At 62.0% G+C, this 21,607-nt stretch overlaps 3 protein-coding genes across 5 annotated transcripts in view; all 3 read right to left on the bottom strand.

Annotated features, from left to right (window-relative positions):
• Nucleotides 1-1,113: 1,113 nt before the first annotated feature.
• Nucleotides 1,114-10,740, bottom strand: Ncln (nicalin). 2 transcript variants are annotated; one of them, XM_006978121.4, is made up of 14 exons: nucleotides 10,422-10,740; nucleotides 7,581-7,771; nucleotides 7,223-7,367; nucleotides 6,931-7,025; nucleotides 6,147-6,227; nucleotides 5,666-5,769; nucleotides 4,782-4,870; nucleotides 4,243-4,561; nucleotides 3,397-3,484; nucleotides 3,278-3,316; nucleotides 3,035-3,198; nucleotides 2,490-2,543; nucleotides 2,327-2,405; nucleotides 1,114-2,251 (listed from the first exon to the last, which is right to left on the bottom strand). In XM_006978121.4, exons 1-14 carry the CDS (start codon nucleotides 10,603-10,605, stop codon nucleotides 2,192-2,194), a joined length of 1,692 nt encoding a protein of 563 aa, XP_006978183.1. In that variant the 5' UTR covers nucleotides 10,606-10,740; the 3' UTR covers nucleotides 1,114-2,191. The 2 variants fall into 2 exon arrangements, with proteins under 2 accessions (XP_006978183.1, XP_006978184.1); XM_006978122.4 differs by having other exon boundaries at nucleotides 3,035-3,195.
• Nucleotides 10,741-12,144: 1,404 nt separating this feature from the next.
• Nucleotides 12,145-15,624, bottom strand: S1pr4 (sphingosine-1-phosphate receptor 4). Its single transcript, XM_006978120.4, has one exon. The coding sequence runs from the start codon at nucleotides 14,197-14,199 to the stop codon at nucleotides 13,060-13,062; it is 1,140 nt and encodes a 379-aa protein (XP_006978182.1). The 5' UTR covers nucleotides 14,200-15,624; the 3' UTR covers nucleotides 12,145-13,059.
• Nucleotides 15,625-15,784: 160 nt separating this feature from the next.
• Nucleotides 15,785-21,607, bottom strand: part of Gna15 (G protein subunit alpha 15) — a 28,645-nt gene continuing 22,822 nt past the window's right edge. The window contains exon 7 of one of the 2 annotated variants that reach the window (XM_076559454.1): nucleotides 15,785-17,815. In XM_076559454.1, coding sequence (XP_076415569.1) covers nucleotides 17,589-17,815 — 227 coding nt within the window. In that variant the 3' untranslated portion in view covers nucleotides 15,785-17,588. The remainder of the gene's footprint in view (nucleotides 17,816-21,607) is intronic. The other variant, XM_006978119.4, reaches the window with a different exon arrangement.

Raw genomic sequence — 21,607 nt, 5'->3', positions numbered from 1 at the left:
TCACTGTGTGGCCAAGGATGACCCAGAACTGATCTTACTTCCTCCGCCATGCCCAGCCTACAAGCCACTATAGCCAGTGCGGTGGTGCAGACCTTCACTCCGGCGGGATTGCCACGAGGCCAGCTGAGGTGGCAATGACACCCTCCCTCAGAAGCAGAGGTCCGGGAGCCTGAGTTTGGATCCCCAACACCCACGTAAAAATCTGGTATGGCAGCCACATGGAACCCCAGAGTTATGGAGGCCAAGGCAGGAGCCTGGCTCAAGGCTCAGAGCCCCTGAGTCAAAAGATTGGAGGGCCGGCGAGAGCACTCAATGAGTAAGGGTGCTTGCTGCCAAGTCCAACAACCTGAGTTCGATCCCCGGGACCCACCGAGGAGAACGACGTCCTGGGGGTGACCCTGAGTGGTGTATCGTGTGACCCCCCCACATTCCCCCCTTCTGTGGCAAGCACACGATCACCCGCGGACACCTGCAAGCTGTGGCCCCTGGAGTCCAGGATCTGACAGAGCCAGGGTCTCATTGTGGATTCACAGGTGCCCTGCGCCCCAGGGACCTTCCCAGACTTCACGGTCAGGATACAGCTCCCCTCACCTTGGGCTCAGGATCACAACATTCAGGTGCCTCACTGTGCTTGGCCCAGGGCTTTGGCACACACCACACCCTCTGCCTGAACCCAGGCAGAAGAGACGCCACGGTCTGTCTGTGCCCAGGTGGGTCTGTTCCCCTTCGATAGTCACAAGTGAGCAGCCGTCCATCCCGAGCGGAGCGGACAGGATCCCAGCCTCACAGCAGTGGCTGAACTGAGGTTTGTTGACTGATTACATGACAGGGACTTGGGTGATTGGCAGAGCCTGTGGGAGGAGCTGGGCCCTGGGAGGAGCCTGGCAGGGGTGGCCTTTGAGGTGACGGCCCTCCTCATGCCCCCAACCTCTCGTCCACTGAGAACCTGTACAGTGCCGGGAAGCAGCCTTGTCAGTCAGGCTGGGAAGCGGCTGTGGTGGACGGCAGGGCTGATGCCCCACGAGCCCAGGACAGTGGCTATGGGCCCAGCGGGACCTCGGGGTTCCTGCAGACAGGAGCAGCAGACGTTCCCCAGGACACCCGCAGGCACGGTCCTTCAATATGGCTTTTATTTTCTAACCCGCCAACTGCAGACCCCAGCCACCGTCCCCAGACCTGTCTAGGCAGAGGGAAGAGGCCCCTGCACCTTGTGCGTCTTTTCCAGTGATGGGGTGGCACCGGCCTCAGACCCGTGACCAGCTGCCAGGACAAGATTACGGGGCTGGAGCCCAGCAGTCCGGGGAGGGGCGAGGGTGCCGGGGCCAGGGTGGCAGGCTGGCCCCTCTCACCCCACAGCAGCTGCCGGGGTGACAGCCGTCACCGCTGCGAGGCAGAGCAGAGGTCAGGGCGGGCCAGGCCTCAGCAGGGGCTGGAGCGACACCAGGGCTGCCCCAGCGGCCTCAGCCCGACGCCTCCTGGGTCATATTGCTATGGAATCTGTTCACCGTGGGGTCCCTGAGGTCGACTGCCAGCGCTGACATCCCTCCCTCCTCCCTCCCTTCCACGGGGCTGTCCTGTTGGTGCGGCACCTACGGCCATGCTGGCCTCGCGGTTTCATCCCACACTGTGACAGGGGGGCTGGATCCCCAGAATGCATCACAGGCAGGGAAACTGGGGGGGAGAGGGAGGGGGGGAGACCTCAGGGCTGCAGGCTGCCTCCAGGGCCACCTCCTGCCCTGTCACCAGCATCTGGACTAGGGTGGGGGACACTTGCAGGAGGGGAGGGGATGGTGAGGCAGGTCCAGCTGGGGGACCAGGTGGGTCCAGCGGTGGCCACGGTGACAACAGTCTGAAGGGAGCCTGGGACAGCAGGGAGCCACAGTCTGGGACTGGCCAGCGCCAGGAGAGGCAGCCTGGTGGTGGACGCCTCTGAGAGCCGCAGGGGGCACAGGCTGCTGGTACCCGGCCACTGGGGAGGCCAGCATGGCGTGTGGCCCTTCAGTGCACGTGGCCCGGGTGACCAATGTGTCCCTGTGGGCTCGTCTGCGGGCAGGCGGGGCTCTCCTCCAGGAAGTTCAGAAACAGACGGGCAGAGGCATCCCTGCATCCTAGTGACCGATCCAACCCTCGGGTTCAGTCTGGCCACGTGGGTGCGTGGGCCGGTCTCTCCTGGGCCTCTGCACAGCCGTGGTCACTGCGCCTTGGCCTTGAGCAGCAGCCTTTGCACGGTCTTGTACAGCACGTGGAAGTGCTGTGGGGACACAAATCGTCAGGGGTGGGGACGCCAGAGCCACCCTGCCCCCAGGCTCCCTGCCCAGCCGCTCACCTGGACGGCCGTGTACGCCATGCCGAGGTAGGCCCCGATGCACACGGCCAGCAGCAGGTCAAAGATGGCTGGCTTGACCCTGAGGGACAGTCCGTGGGGTCAGGGAGCAGAACCGTCACCCCGCAGAGCAAGCGAGGCCCCTCGGCTCCAGCCCACCACTCACCTGTAGGCGTTCATCACCTGCTTCAGCTGGTCATAGAAGACAAACTCGGGGTCCCTGCGAGAGACAGCCCCACTCAGTGCCTCCCCGACTGAGGCTCCGTCTGAGAGAGCTCGTCTGGAATGGCAGCCCTTGGCAGGCTGATGCAGGAGCATGATGGGTTTGAGGCTTGCCCAGACTACAGCTCAATTCAGAAAGCTAAAAATATTTTTTTTTGTGGTTTTTTTTTTTTTTTGGTTGTTGTTTTTCGAGACAAGGTTTCCCTGTGTAGCCCTGGCTGTCCTGGAACTCGAATGTAGCCCAGGCTGGTCTCGAACTCACAGAGATCCTACTGTCTCTGCCTTCTAAGTGCTGGGATTAAAGGCGTGCGCCACCACCGCCTGGCTTAAAAATATGTTTGAAATAGCTAAGAAGGGACCAGAGGCTGCCTGGGCTGCCTGGGAAGTCTTTCCAGAAAAAGATGCAGCCCAGGCCTGGCGTCCATGCTTGGCCTGGTCCTCTGCTGACCCGTGGCCCCCCTGGACTCGGGGAACGTGCCCACCGCTCACCGCTTGTCAGCCTTGACATGGTGCTGCCGCACGTCCTTTAGGTAGCGGCTGAGAAAGTGCTCCAGTGTACTCAGGAACGTCCCGTCCTTGTCCAGCAGCTGGGCGGCCCGCGGCTGGTTGGTGAGCCAGTCCATGACGGAGTCTAGCTGCTCCTGCTGGACCTGCTGGGGGCAGAAGCAGGCTGGGATCCTGCGGGGGTCACAACAGGGGTCCCCGTGGTCCCACCCCATCCCCACACTTTACCATCTGCTCCGTGAACACCGGCATGTCTGGGGGCGTCCCCTGCAGAGGGAGGGACAGTGTGAGGCGGCCGGCAGAGCTTTGTGCACCCCAGACAGACAGGGCCAGGACCAGATGCTCACCTTCTCTGTCAGGTTGTAGATGACCCGTGTCAGGGCCTCAGCAATGATCCGCGTGTTCCTCGTCAGCGTCTTGGAGTCCACCCGGGACCTTGAGAACAGGGGGATGGGCTCCTCAGACAGGGAAGACTGCCCCCAGTGCCCAGGCTCGGGGGGAGCTGGCTGCAGGGCCAGGCCACAGAGCGTGCCTGCTCATGAACGCCACGCAGGGCAGCCAAGGCCCAGTGTGGTGATGGAGCTCTGGTCTGGTGTGGTGTGGGGAGTGGGCAGCGTCTGCAGGGCCCAGGACGCCCTGCAGGGAATGGTCACCTCAGGGCCCTCGGGGTGGGGGTGGGCAACCCAGCACCCAGCCTGAGTGGGTCCAGGTCTCTGTGTGACCAGCTGCTGGCCCTCCACAGCCTGCTCTTGACTCCCAGCCCCACCCCCACCCGGGACAAGTGCCCACACCCTGCTCCGTGTGGTCATACAGCTGTGGTCAGCCTAGGGAGAGTTCCAGAAGATGGCTCTGCTCTCCCTCAAGGAAGGTCATTAGCAGTGGCTTATGCCCCAGCCCAGAAGTTCTCTCCTTGGAAGAAGCTGAAAGGTGCCTCCCACAGAAGGTTCCAGAAGGAAGCCCCAGAGAAGGCCCTAGAATCTGACCCCCACAGGTTATTACAGAAGATGACACCACCCCTCCCCTTCCATGAAAGATTCATGGTGTCCCTCACCGGTTCTGAAGGCTGCTCCACCAAAAAGTGCCCCCATGGAAGGTTCTAGGAGCTGCCCGTACCCGGGGAGACCCGGGGAGACCTGGAAGGTGGCTTGTGTCCCTACGGGAGCTCCTGTGGGTGGTGACCCCGCCCCGCTCACCGCACGTCCATGATGCTGCTGCGCGGCCCTGCGCGGTGGCTCTCCAGGTGCGACAGGGTGAAGGCGGGCAGCCTGCGGATGGCGAAGCGCTCGTGCTCCCAGGCCAGCACGTCGTCGGCCAAGTTGATCTTCTTGTGCACCATGGAGAAGCTGACGTCGGGAAACTGGTGCGCGGCTACCGTCTCCAGCTCCCGCAGGAAGGCGTGCTGCAGCGTGCCCTCCCGAGGAGGCTTGGACACGTGCAGGCGCAGGTGGCTGCCTCGGCCCACGGTGTCCAGGCACAGCACGAAGGCCACGTTATCCTGCAGCAGGCTGGAGTCTGCGGGGCAGGTGTGGGTCAGGGGCACGAGGCCACTCACAGCAGACCCAGACCCAGGCCCGCCCCGTCATGCCCCGCCCACAGAACCACCCACCAGCCCCAGGCCCGCCCCGTCATGCCCCGCCCACAGAACCACCCACCAGACCCAGGCCCGCCCCGTCATGCCCCGCCCACAGAACCACCCACCAGACCCAGGCCCGCCCCGTCACGCCCCGCCCACCTGTGTGGTCCAGGCTGTCCTCCAGCCAGCGCTTGGTGCCCTGGTAGTTGAACTTGCCCCCTCCTGACGCGAAGAACAGGAGGTTGTACCTGCAGGTGTGGGTGTCAAGGGACGCGGCCAGATGGGGCGCACGGAAACCCCAGATCTCTCCAGACCTACCACCAGCTGACACCCCCCAACAGGCCAGGGATCGCCAACTGTGACAGCCATCTGTGTCCCCAGATGTTGCAGAGGCCCCGGGGGGGGTGGGGCTGCCAAGGACACTCACGTAGAGGACTCTAAATTAGCACCCGGTCCCCAGATGCCAAGGGCCCGCTGACGCACACCTTGGCTAGAAGGACCCCAGATGTCACAGGCACCCCATACCCTCACCTGGAACCACAGCCAAGCTGCCCCGTGAGGACACACGGGTTGTCCCTGGCCCCTAATGCTGACTGGCCACGGCCACCAGGGCTGGTGCAGGCCGTGAGGGGCAGACAGCTGGGCTGGGCAGGAACTAAGTTGCCCCATGGCTTTAAAGAAGGGCGCTCCCCTCAGCGCCTCCTATCGATTCCTGCCCTGCGGCCACTCTGGGACCAAGAGGAGGCCGAGAACCGGCGTACTGGCTGCCACCTCTCAGGGCAGTAGACTGGCGGCCCAGGGCCACCCGGTGCCCCAGCTGACATACGTCAGAACTCTCACAGGAGATCTGTAGCTAACCCTGTGACTGTCCAGCTGTGGGCACGGAGTGGGTGGAGATGGGGGTCCAGACCACCCCGGAGCTGAGGAAAGAGGCTGGCCGCAGCCGCTTCTGGATGGGCCCCTCCCTCCCCGGGACCAGCAACATCCGGGTGTGGGATGGACAGTGGGGTGGCCTGAGGACCGCCCCCCACGGTGGCACTCACGCTGCGTGTGTGCGCTTGTAGGTGTAGAGGCGTGAGAAGAGACGAGCCAGCTCCAGCAGCACCGAGATCCCGCTGCCGTTCGAGTCCGCGCCCAGGGACAGCCACTGCGGGCAGGGGGCGAGTCAGCCACGGCCCATGCAGGCCAGGCCCGCCCACTCGGGGCCTCGCCACGCGCAGGGCACAGCAGGCAGAAGGGAGACATGAAAACCCGCTGGGCCGAGCATGGTGGCCACACCTTTAACCCCAGCTCTCAGGAGGCTGAGGCAGGGGGATTTCTCTTAGTTCCAGGACAGCCAGAGCTTCGAGAGAGCAAGCCCGGATGTTTCCTTCTGTAAGATTGCTGTGCTCACCAGGGGTGGGCGTTCCGGGTCCCACCCTGCATCACCCCACACAGTGGTGTCTGGAGCAGCCGGCAGCCACTGCCCTGCTGTGCCTGTGAGGCGTCCCCATCCCTTCCTGGCCCTGCGCACCAGGTACTTACCGGGGCCACCCCAAAGGCATCATAGTGAGCCACGATGACAATGGTGGGGAGATCCTCACCCCCCAGCCCTGTCAGCCGCCCCTGTGGGGAGACAGAGATGGATCGGTGAATCCAGACGCCCAAGACAGCCTGGTTGTGGTTCCCGAAGGTCACCTGGTGTGCTGTGGGCCCCTGCAGCTTGACGGCCCCCTCAGCCCCCTCCCACAGGGTGGTGGCCCCCAACGGACAAAGGCACAAACTGCCTGGCCCAGGATGGGGTGCACAGCGAGGCTGCGCCTGCCCAAGTCCCCCCGGTCCTCCACACGCCTGTCAGAGCCATAGGCTGTACATCTGATCACGTCAGTTGTCAGAATGCTGCAGATGCTTCCTGTGGCCTGCACTCCAGCCCCGCCCGGCCGCCCCGCCAGCCCCGCCAGCCCGCCTCACTCATCCTGCAGCTCTGAGCACCCGACCACAGAACTCCAAGCGTGGGGTTTTCTTTTGCTTGTATTAAAACAGGGTCTCCTGTATCCCAGGCCAGCCTTAGACTCACTATGCAGCAGAGGATGGCCCTGCGCTCCTGATCCTCCTGCCTCAGCCTCCCAGGTGTGTGCTACCAGGCCTGGGGTATGTGATGCTGGGCAAGCGCCCCCCACTGGGCCACAGCCCCGGCCTGAAGTGAAGTTCCTGGGTCACCACCACCACTTCCTGCATGCAGCAGAGGCATGACTGGACCTCAGGGATCATGGTGCAGGCCGTGCAAAGGCCCCGGGGCAGGCTGAGGGGCAGCGTGGCAGGCGCTCACCTCCACGCTGGTGATCAGCCAGTCGCTCACCGCCTGGCTCTGGGCTCCGCTGGTCACCATCTGGAAACCGTTGGCCGTGGCCGTGTGCAGCAGCACTGGGGACACAAGGGGAGGGGGGGTCACCTGGGTCTGCGGCCAGGGTCACAGCTGGGTGGAGACCGCAGACAGAGGCCCAGGACAGCCCCAGCCGTGGACCCGGGGTCACAGCTGGGTGGAGACCGCAGACAGGGGCCCAGGACAGCCCCAGCCGTGGACCCGGGGTCACGCCGCACCCTCCGGCGGCCTAGCTCACCTTCAGCAGCAGAGGCGGAGCCCTGGGAGGCGGAGGCGGCCTGGGTCTGCTCGTAGATGGACAGCAGGGCCTCGTCCTCCACAGCGAAGTACACGGGCACCACAGTCTCCATGGCCAGCATCTCAGGCTCGATCTCCATGAATTGCTGTGGGGAGCACATGCATTCAGGGGACCGCGGCCACCCCCGGAGTGGCTCCCCGTCTCAGCTCCCTTCCCGAACGGCAGAGAACACAGCCCAGTGTCCTCAGGACCAGTCACCGCCGTCAAGACTCAGAAAGGGAAAGCCAGTGGCCCAATGACACACAGCAGAGGCCACCGGAGGGGCGGGGACGGGGATGGGGACGGAGGCGCAGCTCACCCGGACAACGTCCTGGGGCACGGCGGCCATGGCCCGGGGCAGGATGATGACCACGGCGCCCGCCGACTGTCGCAAGGCCTTCTGGTAGTGCTCGTAGGAGAAGTCCAGAAGCCGCATAAGCACGCAGCGGCGGCTCAGCACGTCGGCGTCCACTGTGCGCGCCTCCGTGTTGAGCACTGCGTTCCGTGTGCCTGTGGGGACACAGGGTCACAGCATCACAACCCAGGGTCAGGGTCCGCACCTGTCACAGCTGCCGGCCTCCCAGTGTATGGACACTGCCCGGGGCCTCCACGCCAGCACACATGCCATGGGGAGCGGCTCTCGCAAGACAGGCACGGGACCCCTGCCACACGGCCGTGAGGGCCACCTGGGCCCTTAGGGGTCTGCACGGGCCAGAGGACAGCGATGAACCACCATGGACCTCAGGCCACAGTGGGCAGCTCCCTCTGGGAACCCAGCCCCCTGCGTCCGTGACACACTCACGGCCAGAACGGTGGCACAGGATATAGTGGTGCTTCATAAACGCTCAGTTCCCCCAAGGGTGATGGCAGGCAGCACCCCCAGACACGCATGGCCAGGAGGGGGCAGTGGATGGCTATACAGACTGAGGGTCACAGCTCAGTGTGGAGGGGACTTGATCCCGGTGGGTGTCCAGGTCGGTCACCTGGACACTGACACCCAAACTACCATGAAACCTTCCGACCCAAGTGTCAAGGGCATGCAGCGGCTGGGTTTGGGATAGTTCCTGTGTGACCACTGCCCAGCCACATGGGGTGAACTACACCCCAGGACGGCAGCTGGATGGGTCCCTGATGATCACAGGCTGAGAAAGCTTAGGAATGGCCGTAACCTGAACCCACAGGGAGCCTCAGGCCCAGGACCCGCTGAGACCCTGCTCTGACTTTCCAGGAATGCAGTCGGGGGCGGGGCGGGCCTGCCAGGGACAACTGTCCTGGAAGCCAGCACAGGCCAGGTGTCCCATGGACACCCAGCTCCTTCCAGGTGTCGCCCCACACCTGTTCCTGGCCTCTGAGGGTGGCCCAGGCGCCAGCTCTTCCTCCGGGTCCCTACAACGTCCCCCAGAAAGCCACAGCTATGGCAGGGCAGCCCTGTGCACCTGGCCCTGCTCCTGGTGGGGATGTGGCATGGAGCCCCAGTGGGCAGTGCTTCCCAGTCCCCAGGACTCCCCCAAACCACCATGCTCCCCCTAGGAGGGCGGCCAGGCCTGTGACCTGGCCTGTGGCCAACCAGGGTCACAGCCCACCCATGCAGTTCCCCTCTGCAGACATCCGTAGGGCAGGGATGCCGTGAAGGCGGGCCAGGTGCACTGAGCAGCATCTCCCCGTGGCTGGCTGCTCCGCTCGCTGGTGTCAGTGACCAGGTGTCAATAAAACTTTATCCACAAGCGCAGGGGACGCCAAGCCTCATCAGCTGGCTCCAGGCTTGTGGGGGAAGACAGACCTCAGGGCCACCAGGCCGACGAGATGCTGAAGTCCTGTCCCAAGTGCCATGATGACAAGAAGGTGGGTCCTAAGGAGGCCAGAGTCCACAGCGGGAGGGACGTGGCCTCAGCCACGCCCCACTACCAGCCTCCCTTCCCCCCAGTGTCCTTTATTTCTCAACAAGGCCCAGGGGAAGTTGGGTAAGGGGAGCTGCAGTGAGGCTGGGCAGCAGCTTGGGGCGGAGGGGACCCCAAGGGACGTATGCCCAGGGTTTCTCAAGACCTGCTCTGGCTGGCTGGTCTATCATGGTCTCCAGGGGTGCAGGAGCCCCATAGTCCATATCCAGCCAGGGGTGGGAGAGGTTGCATGTCAGGCGTGTGGTCCACTGAGAACAGGACCTCACACACCAGCCCATCCAAGGGGCGGATGCGGGCCACGGGTGTGTGAGCTGGGCGTGGGCTGGGCGTGGGCGTCAGTGGTCTAGGAACTACCCTCTGGACCATGGAATGCTCTGGAACAACTCTAGGAGCTCAAGAGCTAAGCGGCCCAGCTTGGTAGCCGCTGGCTCCATGTGGCACCTCGGGTGTGTCCCCGGCCACTTGGTGGTAACCCACTGTGGATGACGCTTCAGAAGATACTAGGCCGCAAAGGACCATAACACTGGGGACACCTGACCACCCACTCCTGGTCCTGTGGACCCAGCCTGGGACGACGCTCATCCTACGGTGCCCTGGGTGCCAGGGCACTGTTTCACTGTCCTTGGCCCTGCGAGGCCTCCATCCCACTCCAGGGTCCCCAAGCAGGGGCGGCCAATATGGCCCCCAACATGGCAATGTTGTTCCTTTAAAGAGAAATAACGTAATTCTGGGCACAAGGGCCGTGGGGTCCGCATAGAGAGGGTGGGGGTGTGCAGACCCAGGCTGGCACACTCGCTCCACAGCCCCCCTCGTCCCCTCCCGCCCCACGCGCAAACTAAATACCAGAGGTCCTGGAAGGCCAGGAAGAGGGAGGCTTTAGGAGGCTCAAGACCCAGGCATGAGGACAGAGGCCCCGGGGAACCCTGGCGAGGGGCAGCGAGCAGAGCAAAGGGGCGGAGGGGTGGTGCTGTGGGAACCAAGGCGCCGGGGGACCCCAGGACAGCAGGCCTGGGACAGGTCGGGAGTAACCAGTGACAGAGAGGGGGTCAGGGTGACGGGGATCAAAGAGAGGCGGGAACCCGGGTGACAAGCGTCGGTGTGACAGCAGGGAGCCCGAGGGGACAGGGAGACGTGGGACAGGCAGGACGGGGGTCAGTGTCGGTGGGGAGATGAGGCGACAGTCGGGGGTCCTCGGCAGGACGGTGTGGGGATCGCGGGGACGGGGGACCCGGGCGGCAGGGGGCGGGATCGGGGTCGCGCACCGTACGGCTGGCCCTGCAGGTCGTACTGCTGCATGCGGTACACGGTGAACTCGTGCGCGGCGTCGGCAGCGGGCAGCGGCGGCGCCACGAGCAGCAGCACGGCGGGCAGGAAGACGATGAAGCCGAGCGGCAGGCAGGACGCCTTCAGCACGTTCTCCAGCACCTCGCCCGCTTCCTCCAGCATCCCGGCGGGCGGCAGGCCGCAGAGGCGGCAGAGACGGCGGCGGACGGCGACTGCAAGCGGCCGGGACTTCGCGGACTCAGCTCGGCATGGGCGGCCGATGAGGTCCTTCGGGCAGAGCCACGGACAGCCCGCGCCTACCCAAGGGTCCTTCGGGCAGCGCTGCGGACGGCTCTGGGAGCCGCGCGGCCTGCTGGGGAATGTAGTCTTTCTTGTGAGTAAGCCCCGCTGTTGCCGGCCCCCGCCCGCGGGGCAATCCTGGGAGTTGTAGGCACACTGAGACTCGTAGTCACCGAGCGCGGAGCACCCTGGGAGTTGTAGTCCCACTGTGGGGCTCCCAAAGCGAAGCTATGGCGGCGGACGGTCTACCGCTACTGAACTCATAAACTCCAAGTCGCAAAACACCGATAGTTTTAAAAAAAACTATTAAAACTATTTTCAGTAAAGCTTGCTTAAGCCGTGTGTTTGGCGTCGTTAGGGAGATCAAAGACCGAAAGTACAGGACGTGACCTTGCGACCCGGATGGAAGCAGAGCGGGCATGAGAAAGTGCCCGGCTGATGCCTTGGTTCTCCTGGGAATTGTAGTCCGGTGGGGCAAGCACAAAGGATGATGGGAACTAGAGTCGTTCTGTAGTTTCTGAAAGGGGCGGGGGAGGTTAAAACGCGCAAAAAAGCAGATATGAAACCTAATGAGGAATCAGATCTTTGTCTTGAAGGTGCCTAGAGCCCCGACCACAAGACGTGGCATCCAGGGGGTATCTACAGGACTCTGAAGTGAACGAACGAGAAGATGGCTAAAAAATAAAATTCGGAGCAGGTGGTAAGGTTAGGTAAGGCAGGAATTGGCTTTAGCGGCAGTGCGGAGACTGATGTGATAATAGTGGAACTCGAGTGACGGTAGGAAGGTCTTCATTATCCCTGTTCATATTTGGGGCATATTTAACCTAAAAGTTTTGGTTTGCCTATTGCAAATTCAAATTTAATTTCGGAGCACCCAATATTGCTATGGATTTGACCAGTCCTAGGGACTTCGGTTAGGGCAATTGAAGGTGTGAATTAAAGTTATATGTCACTCACACCTCTAGGAATACAATAAATAAGAAATAAATGACCAAACACTGCCTGCCACCCACCCACCCCCAGACACAGACAGATAAGAATTCAATATGAGAACTGGTGTGAGCTTTGAGTAAGGCATGCAGTAGGTGCTTGATAAGCTTTAGAAGGATGCTCCAAGCTTGCGGAGAACTTGGGGCTGATGCATTCTCTGATGGCCTTAGGCGAGAAAGCAGATTCTACGATTCAGACTACTGGCCTCGTCCTGGAGAGTGATTAGTCTGCAACAAATGGATGCCAAGTGTATACCAGGCCTTATGCTAAGCACCAAGGCCACAACCCATTGGAGATCAAAGTGTAGAAAAGTCAACAGACGTATGCCCAGAACCTTGGACTTCTCCTACCCAGAACTGAGTGACCATCACTGCCATCCTTACAGTCACTGCTGGTGGGACTCGGTTACGATACACTGAGAAACTGAAAGTATGGGTTTCCTTCATTTTAATGATCTTACACAGCCCTGCACAGCTCACAGCTGCGCTACTGGACAGCGAGGTCCACGGTCCCCTGTCACCACACATCACCATGGTTCAGAAACGGAAGGGTGAGTCGACGGGTTACAGGACCAGGTCAAGATATTGCCCCAGACCTGGGGTGGGCGGGTCCGTTCTCCCCACATAGACAGAGAAGCTGAACTAGAGACAGGAGGTCATGGGGCCGGGCTGCCCGTCCCAGTGGGGAAGTCACCGTGGAGAGGGACGATTGACTGGTGGGTCCCCCGCTCCACTCCTTCTTGGAACATCTCAGCAAGGTGGCTGCCTTCAGACGATGGGGCGGGCGCCCTCCATCTCAGCACGCTCCCAGAGCACTGTGTGCACAGTGTGACAGCAGCCCCCCCCTGACACACACACTCACACTCACACACACTCACACACACACTCACACACTCACACACACACACTCACACACACGCACACACACACTCACACACACACTCACACACACACCACACACTCACACACACACACATACACACACACACTCACACACACACACACAGACACACACACTCACACACACACAGACACACACACACTCACACACACACTCACACACTCACACACACTCACACACACACACTCACACACACGTGAACCCCAGTGCGCTGTCCTGTTGGTGAACTCAGGCGTGGTGTGTCCCCTTCACGTCCTGGTGCAGGTGAGGCCCAGACCCTCAGGATCTGGTTCTGGCCACTCTCTGCTCTGCCAGACATTCAGCGTGGGGAGGCTCTGTGAACAGCCCCTGGGACCTGCTGGCGTGGCCAGGATCGTGTGTCCAGTCCCTTCTCACCTCTCCCGGGAGGGTCTCCAGGTTCACCCTGGCAGCTGGACCGTCCAAGCTCTAGACGCTCCGGACACTGGAAATGCTGGACAGCGGCTCTCGCATCTTGAAGCTGAGCGATCGGGAAGCCCGAAAACTGTCTCTCGTCCTTAGCGAGCTGTCGGTGGTGGACGCACCGGAGTGGGCCTCGGTGATCCGGGTCAGGCAGTCACCAGGACCCCGCAGGCCTAACCGAAGACAGCCGCAGCAGAGGAAGGCCAGCACTGCGCGCTGAACCTCGCGGCTGCGGAAGGAGTAGATGAGCGGGTTGATGGCAGAATTGAGCACGGCCAGGGCCAGGATCCAGTCCATGCCACGGAGGTACTCCTGGGCCCAGACGTTGGAACCGAAGATGTCGGCCAGGAGCAGGCCAAACAGGGGGCCCCAGCACACCACAAAGGCCACCAAAATCATCAGCACAGTGTTGAGCAGCCGGCGGGCCTTGCGGCGGGCCGGAGGCCGCGGGGACTTCTGCCCGTTGGCCCGGACCACCCTAAAGATGGCCCCATAGAGGCCCAGGATGGCCACCAGGATGAGGGCGAAGACCACCACGCAGAAGAGCACGTAGCCCTTGGAGTAGAGGGGCAGCAGGCTGGAGCACCGCGGGAAGGCGCACACGCAGTTCCAGCCCAGGAGGGGCAGCAGCCCCAGCGTGGCCGCCAGCAGCCAGCACAGCCCGATGCAGCCGTACACGCGGCTGGTCTTGGTGGCCCCGCTCTCGGCCACCCGCACCATGGTGGCGAAGCGCTCGCCGGCCGTGAAGAGCAGGCTGAAGGTGGACGCGGCCAGGGCCATGAAGAGCAAGCCCTCCCGCAGGAACCAGTGCGCGGGGGCCAGCTGGAAGGTGCGCGCCCCCGACAGCAGCACGTTGACCATGTAGGCCAGGCCGGTGAGCAGGTCGCTCAGCGTGATGTTCAGCAGGCAGTAGTAGACCCAGCGGCGCGAGCGCATGCGGGTGGCGATGGCGGCCAGCACCACCGCGTTCTCCAGCACCACCAGGCAGCCGGCCGCCACCGACGGCCCCCGCAGCGTCCCCAGCCCGCCGCCGTCCTCGGGGCCCCCGCGGCCGGCCAGCCGCCCGCTGTGGTTGTAGTGCAGGACAATGAGGTGGCTGTGACCGCTGGCCGCCAGCCGGTGACAGGACCAGGTGCTGATGTTCATGGCCTCCCGCGGGGACAGACTGACAGAGGCCCCCAGCAGGGTGGAGTCGCAGCCCGGCCTGGGTTTCCTGTTGTTTGAAATTTCCTGTTATGCTCAAGGTGCCCCCTGTGGGTGGGGGCGAGGCCGGGGCAGGGAGGGGCACCCTGAGCGACGGTTGAGGGGGGCCGGGAGGAGCCCTCCCGCGCTCTCACCCCTGCCCAGTGTCCTCTTCCCCCGTCCCGAGGACAATGGGCACCGCCTGGCACCTGCCCAGTCCCAAGAACCAACTGTTCCCAGCGTGCTTACATGCAGCAGGCGCTTAATAAATGTTTGCCGCCCACACACCGAAGGTCCATCTTAAAGTGTTTTCACTTGTATGCAGCGGGTGATGTCACCCAAACCCACCGAGGGAGGGCCACCCAGGCCCAGAAGGGGCTCCATAATGTTTTTTAAAAAGTCTTGTTGTGTTTATTTATTTATGGTGTGTAGGGTGTGCATGTGTCACACCACGGGCAGAGGTCAGAGGGCAATTTACAGGAGCGGGTTCTCTCCTGCCACCATGTGGGCCCCAGAACCGAATTCTGGTTGCCAGGGCTTGGCCACAATCACCCTTATCCCCTGAGTCACTCACTGGTGCTTAATGTTCAGTGACCGTACACAGCAGGTGCTTAATCAGTGTTTGATGTGTGTACACAGAGGTGCTCAATAAATGTGTAACAGCGCACGCCTTTCAGCCCAGCACTCGGGAGGCAGAGGCAGGCGGATCTCTGCGAGTTCCAGGCCAGCCAGGGCTACATATTAGAGAGCCCCTGTGTTAAAAAATAAATAAATAAAATTATATACTACTAATAATAATGAATTGTGCCACCCGTACAGAGTCGGTGCTTAATTAATGTCACCCAGCGGGGTAAAAATAGTCATCCACACACACCAGGAGCTTGACGACATTTTGTTTCCTGTACCAGGGACGCTTAATAAACGTCTGTCACCCTTCACACACACCAAGTGCTTAATAAATGTCACCCAAACACAGTAGGCGCCTAATCAATGTGCAGGAACTCCTGTCACGCCCGGGCAGGGCCGGCTCAGGACCATTTTGCACTCAGCTTTGCTAGGAGGGCAAAGCGAGGCCGGCGGGAGGCTGTGCGTATCCGGTTGTTTAAGTCAGGGACCCGGGCAGGGGGCGGCCGCGTCCCGGAATGGGGAGGGGCGGGGAACGGGGTCTCCAGCAGGGGCGCGGGGTGGCTGTGAAGGGGGTGGGGGTCGGGTGTCCTCGGGGTTCCCGGGAAGGGCAGGGCGGGGACCTCGCTTCGGGCACCCCTCGGCCCGGGTCACCAACGCCGGGGACCACTTGGGAGGGGCCCGGGGCCGGCGACTGCGGAGGGGCGGGACCCAGCCTGGGTGTCAATCACAGGTGTCAATCACAAGGGCTGAGCCCCGATCCCGGCCTCGGTCCTTCCCCGCGCTGAGCCCCGATCCCCCGGCCTCGGTCTTTCCCCGCGCTGAGCCCCGATCCCGGCCTCGGTCCTTCCCCGCGCTGCGCCCCGATCCCGGGGTCACGTCAGGCTGAGCCCCGATCCCGGGGTCACGTCAGGCTGAGCCCCGATCCCGGGGTCACCTCGGGCTGAGCCCCGATCATCTCACCTGAGTGCAGCCCTCCCTCTGACCTGGGACCCACGCGAGGCCCAGATCCCGCCCTGGGCCCTTTTCCCCGACTCCCCAAGTCTCTGTCCTACACTGAGCCCTGTTCCCAGATGGACCCCGAGCCCGAGCTAATCTCGTGACCACCGACGCGCCACGCTGCTGACGTTCACCCCGGTTGAGACCCGGTTCCAAGCATTAGCCACACCCCGACCTGGTTCAAGTCAGCACTGAAGTGCTGGGCATGGAGGACTGAGCACAGCACCCTGGAGTGAGCGGTGCTGAGTGAGGGCTGGCCAATCTCCTGGTGTCATGAGGCAACCACCATACAGAGCACAGCTTACAGACTCGTGTCCCCCACGGGAGGTGTCTCCATCGACAGCAAGCGAAGCCGCGCGGCGTGCGCGCCCTCTTCCCGCCCCGATTCGCCTGGAGACCGCGCTCTGGCCCGCGTGGAAGGCCATTCTCCCGGGTGCTGTTCGTGGATACAAAAGTTTCCGTGGGCACCAAATGGCGGCCGAGTCGGGCTTCACCTGGTTCAAGCCCTGCTGTGTCCCAGGGTGGAGTACTACGCAGCTGTGCAAAAGGACACGTGTCAGGGAGCTGCAGAGAGAACTCAGCCTGCAATGTGCCGCCGTGGGACCCGCATCCGGACCCCAGGACCCCTGAGAACAGCCCAGCTGTCACCCTACTGCTCGGGAGCCAGAGAAGGGTGATGTCACCGGGGGCTGGGCGCCTTCCTCGGTAGCTTCCCACCCTGTGTGAGGCCGGGGTCTCTCATGGAACCTGGGGCAGCATGGGCTGGGCCGCCCTGCCAGCTCCCACCTCACGACAGGCGCCACCACCGTGCTGGCTCCTAGGTGGATTCTGGGGATTCGAACTCGGGTCTTTGGACTTCAGCACTTTACCCAGTGAGCCATCTATTCCCCCCACCCCAGCCTCTGGCCCAGATTTGAAGTTGTCTGATGTCCCCTGCCTGGGTGGGGACGCCGAGGACAAGGAAGCTGCAATCCTCCTGCCTCAGCCTCCCGGTCGCTGCCTCTGGGGACGGCATTTCGCTGCCCGTTTCCCGTTTTGTTGTTGTTTAATTGCATTTATTTCTTGTGTGGGCAGCTGCGTCACCACCACGCACGCCTGTGGGATCCACTCTGAGACTCCGGCACTGCGCCTACCGAGCGATCGGGGCCCGAACTCCGGCTTAGCCGCAAGCGCCTTCGCAGGCGGGGCCGTCTCGCCGCCCGGTCTCCCCTTTACCGAGCGCACAGCGGTGTGGGGCAGCGCTGCGGAGTGTGGTGGGCGGGAGTCTGGGCACGGAGGGCTCCTCGCGGCTGTGGGATCTCAAAGCCGTCTCTGGCTCTGCCTCAGGCCCACGAGTGGGCAGACAACAAGCAGAACTTCCTCTCTGCCTCCCTGACACCGTCACGCGTGCCCCAGGGTGAGGATGGCATGGGAGGAAATGGACAGGGCCCCAGACTGGCTCAATCCAGTCTAGGTAGCCCTGGCTGTCCTGGAACTCGCAGGCATCCTCCTGCCTCTGCCTCCCGAGTGCCCGGGTTAAAGGCCTGACTCTTGTCCTTTCTCTAGTAACTAGGAGGAGGGCAAGGAATGAATCGCGCTTGGGCCCGGACCAGCGTGGGGAGCCCCCGCCCTGCCGATTCCCGCGCGTCCGCCAGGGAGTGGCCCGTCCTTGCCACCACGGTGCCCCGAGGGACGTCCCGGGTGGAGTCCCGGCCCCGCCCCGTGGGTAAACTGAGGCCGGGCGGGCCACGTCACAGCAGGTTGATCTCGTCTAGGTACCGAGCCAGCACCGAGTCCCGCACATCCTTGAACACACTGCGGACGCTGTGCGTGTCCGTGGCGCAGGTGAAGTGCGCAAAGAGGCGGCGCGCGCGGGACCCCTTCCTGCCGCCGTCGTGGGGCTCCGCGCAGCCCGCGTACACGCGCGCGTACATGTCCATGATGAAGCGCTTGGCGGCCTCGGCGTCACGACGGGGACCTGCGGAGAGGGGTGGGGTCGGCTCGGCTCCTGTATGTGGCCCAGGCTGGCCTCGAACCCCTATGTGGCCCAGGCTGGCCTCGAACCCCCCATGTGGCCCAGGCTGGCCTCGAACCCCCTATGTGGCCCAGACTGGCCTTGAACCCCCATGTGGCTCAGGCTGGCCTCGAACCCCCTATGTGGCCCAAACTGGCCTGAACCCCCATGTGGCCCAGGTTGGCCTCCAGGTCACCCTGTAGCCCTGGCTGGTTTCGAACTCCTGACCCATTTGCCTCTGCCTTCCTAGTGCTGGGATGATAGGACAGCAGCCCCAGGCTGGGTTTGTGCGGTGCTGGGGACTGAGCCTTGTGAAGTTCTGGGGGCCTCAGAGCCACTCCTGCCATCTTTATTGAGGGCAGACAAAGTCTTTGTCATCCCAGCCAATAGGAACGAGGAGTCACTTGTAAAAGTCATGCCGTGAGGCTCAGCTTGGGGATTTGGGTCCAGGGTGGGGCGGGGCTTCCCGCACTCTACTGGGAACAGGACCAGAGGCCTGGGTGTTTCGGGCATGCAGTCCTCCCCAGATGCTGTCAATCTTTGAAAATTCTGGAGGTTACATGGTGGGGTGTGTTTGTGTGTGTGTGTGTGGGGGGGCTCTGGGTGCAAACAGCGCGGGTTCGAATCCTGCTTCCAGGGCAGAGGAGATGGCTCTGTGGTAAGACAGCTTGCTGCCAAGCATGAAGACCTGAGTTCACATCCCGGCACCCAGGTGAGAAAACTGAGCGTGGCTGTGTGTGTGTGTGCACTGGGACCTGAGGCGGGAGGCTCCGGTGAGAAGGTCTGTCCGGAGGGAATGAGACAAAGACAGACTGAAGGACCAGACGGCCCCCTCCTGTGGCCCCAGCCTCCTCCCTGGCTTGCCTAGCCAGTGACTCTGCCTCTCTATGCCTCAGTTTCCCCATCTCTACAGTGGAAGACGTCCTGCTCTACGCGGTTGTTTCGTTTGTTAAGTGAGAGGTACTGATGTGACCGGAGCGCACCGAGTTTCCTCTTGTGTTCTGTGTGGGTGCTGTGCATGCGGGCGCGGGCGCAGAGGCCGTCTGCCGTGTCTGCCCAGCACAGTGCCTCTCTCTCTATACAGGGGATTCGAACTCTCGCCGGGCCCTTTACCCGCTCAGCCAGGCCTCTCCAGTTTTCAATTTTTTTTTCCCCCCTGACAAACAGAATTTCTCTGCGTAGCCCTGGCTGTCCTGGAACTCACTCTGTAGCCCAGGCTGGCCTCGAACTCACAGAGATCCTCCTGCCTCTGCCTCCCAGTGCTGGGATAAAGGACATGCGCCACTACCGCCTGACTTTAATTTTTCTGGCAATGCTGGGGATTGAAACCAGGGTCTTTCGCTTGCTGGACAAGCGCTGTGCCATGGAGCCACGTCCTCAGGCTATTTTGGTCTTTAGAGCAAATAACTGAGGAAATTGTCACAGAAAGCAAAACACGGAGAGATGTCAGCGGTAAATAAGGTTTTGGGAACCTGTGGTGTTTGATGAGAATGGTCCCAGCAGGGACTGTGTGTCCCTGGTGGAGGAGGCGGTCCTCCCTGGAGGGGCGTGTCCTTTGTTGGAAGAGGTGTGTTCTTGTAGGAGGGGCGTGTCCTTGTTAGAAGAGGCGTGTCCTTGTTGGAGGAGGCGTGTCCTTGTTGGAGGAGGCGTGTCCTTGTTGGAGGAGGCGTGTCCTTGTTGGAAGAGGCGTGTCCTTGTTGGGGGAGGCGTGGCCGCGTTGGAGGAGGCGTGTCCTTGTTGGAGGAGGCGTGGCCGCGTCGAAGGAGGAGGTTCCCTGGTTCTGAGAGTACACACCGCGCCCTCCGCCTCATTCTCTCTGCCTGCTGCCTGCATGCGAAGTTCTCAGCTTCTGCTCCAGCGCCTGCCTGTTTCCCACCACGATGATGGTGGACTAACACTCTGAAAGCGTCACAAGCCACTGATAGAGTACTTCCTTTTTAAGAGTGGCCGTGGTCATGGTTTCTCTTCACAGCGAAAGAACAGTGACTAAGACACTGGCCCTATGTTGAAAACAGTCTTTCCAAACCGCCCGATTTCTCTTCCCAGACTCTCTGGGCGGCAGCCCGGTTCTCAGGACTTCCCAGCTAAGATGCGCTGGAGGGGCTGGAGAGAGCGCCCAGAACTTCAAGTCTGTCCCCACTCAGCCTTGAGGGATATGACAGCCTGGAGGGGGTCTTGGGGCTCTCAGCTATGACAGAGCCAGTGGTCAAATCCTGGCACCAGAGTTCACCCAAGTTGCATTTGCGTGACCTTTGACCTGGTGTCTTGGACTGCAGCCCGAATCACGGCTGGGTGAGGGTTGAGGTCAAAGTGTCTGCAGACACTTATCTGCTCAGCATTGCAGATCATGGCCGGATTCGGAGTGGGAGTTCCGTGCTTGCCGATTTCAGATCTCACATCTCCTAAGCTGGCGGGAGACTCACTTCTGTGCCCTTGGCACAGTCCTCTGTCACAGCGGGCGCAGGAAGCTGGAGAGCCTGCCTCCTGAGACCCGCCGCGGTTAGGTAGCTCTCCTCTTGTTGAACCCGGGTTGGTCAATCAACTTCGGTGGCAGCGACTCGGACTTCCCCCGAGGCTTGATCACGATCGACGGCTTCCCCCTGGGCAAACGTCTGGCCACCCAGAGTCAGCCACAGTGAGGGGAGTGGGGCACATGGGGAAAGCTGGCTCCCCAGTGCACACAGCACAAGGCTCCTGGGAGAAGGCAGGCACCTTCTTGGGGTCTCTCTGGTCCCAGCCATGCGGCAGTGGACATCAATTTACCTAGCTCAGCTCTTCCCAAATCTCTAACCATTGGCTGGGAAGGATGGCGCACACCTTTAGTCTCTGCACTCAGGAGGCAGAGGCAGGCAGGGCTCAGACTTACAGACCAGCCTGGTCTACAGAGTTGAAGGCCAGCCAGAGCTACACAGTGAGGTCCTGGAGAGAGAGACAGAGACAGAGAGACAGACAGAGAGACAGAGGAAGAGAAGGAGGGAGGAAGCGAGGGAGGGAGGGAGGGAGGGAGGGAGGGAGGGAGGGAGGGAGGACCAAATTCCTGACCATGAGATCTTGAGCAAGGCTTAAGGATGCTTGGGAAGGTTCCTCCCAACAGAGCGGATCCTTGTAGCTCTGTACCTTCTCAGCTCTCCAAATACCCGCCTCCCTACCAGGAAGGGTCTGAGGGAGAAAAAAACAGCGGTTCCCACCTAGCTGCGATGGACCTGCCTTGCTCTGGAAGGTGAGTTCCAGTATTGTTTACGTGTGTCATACGTGTCTGCATTAATATGCGGTCTAATGAAGACCCGGTGGTGTTACACACCTTTAATGCCAGCACTCCGAAGACAGAGGCAGGCGGATCTCTGTGAGTTCAAGGCCAGCCTGGGCTGCAGAGTGAGATCCAGGACAGCCTGGGCTGCAGAGAGAAACCCTGTCTCAGGAAACAAAAGAAAAAAAAGAAAGATCACACAGATGAGATAACATATTGGATGTTACTGAGAGTTGATGAATCTATGAAAATTTCAGCACAGGACAGAGGTGGGGGTCAGCAGGACAGCCCCCCCCCCTAGAATCCCCAGTGAGGGGCTGGGGGCGTGGTCAAGGTGGAGCCCCCCCCTAGAATCCCCAGTGAGGGGCTGGGGGCGTGGTCAAGGTGGAGCCCCCCCCTAGAATCCCCAGTGAGGGACTGGGGCGTGGTCGGGGTTGGAGCCCCGCCCAGAATCCCCCAGTGAGGGACTGGGGTGTGGTCGTGGGTGGAGCCCTGCCTAGAATCCCCCA

This window comes from Peromyscus maniculatus, chromosome 22 (genome assembly GCF_049852395.1).
Source record: "Peromyscus maniculatus bairdii isolate BWxNUB_F1_BW_parent chromosome 22, HU_Pman_BW_mat_3.1, whole genome shotgun sequence".
NCBI classification, from domain to species: Eukaryota; Metazoa; Chordata; class Mammalia; order Rodentia; family Cricetidae; genus Peromyscus; species Peromyscus maniculatus.
The sequence above is the reverse complement of the archived record's forward strand: the minus strand, read 5'-3'. Positions and strand labels throughout refer to the sequence as shown.

Bases quoted from the DNA above. Each gene is read 5' to 3' on its own strand.
- Ncln (XM_006978121.4), bottom strand. From the start codon at position 10,605: ATGCTGGAGGAAGCGGGCGAGGTGCTGGAGAACGTGCTGAAGGCGTCC. The intron at 7,026-7,222 runs GTGAGCTAGGCC...TTGTGTCCCCAG, and splicing joins CTCCGCCTCTGCTGCTGAAG to TGCTGCTGCACACGGCCACG. The intron at 4,871-5,665 runs GTGAGTGCCACC...CCACACCTGCAG, and splicing joins TACAAGCGCACACACGCAGC to GTACAACCTCCTGTTCTTCG.
- S1pr4 (XM_006978120.4), bottom strand. From the start codon at position 14,199: ATGAACATCAGCACCTGGTCCTGTCACCGGCTGGCGGCCAGCGGTCAC.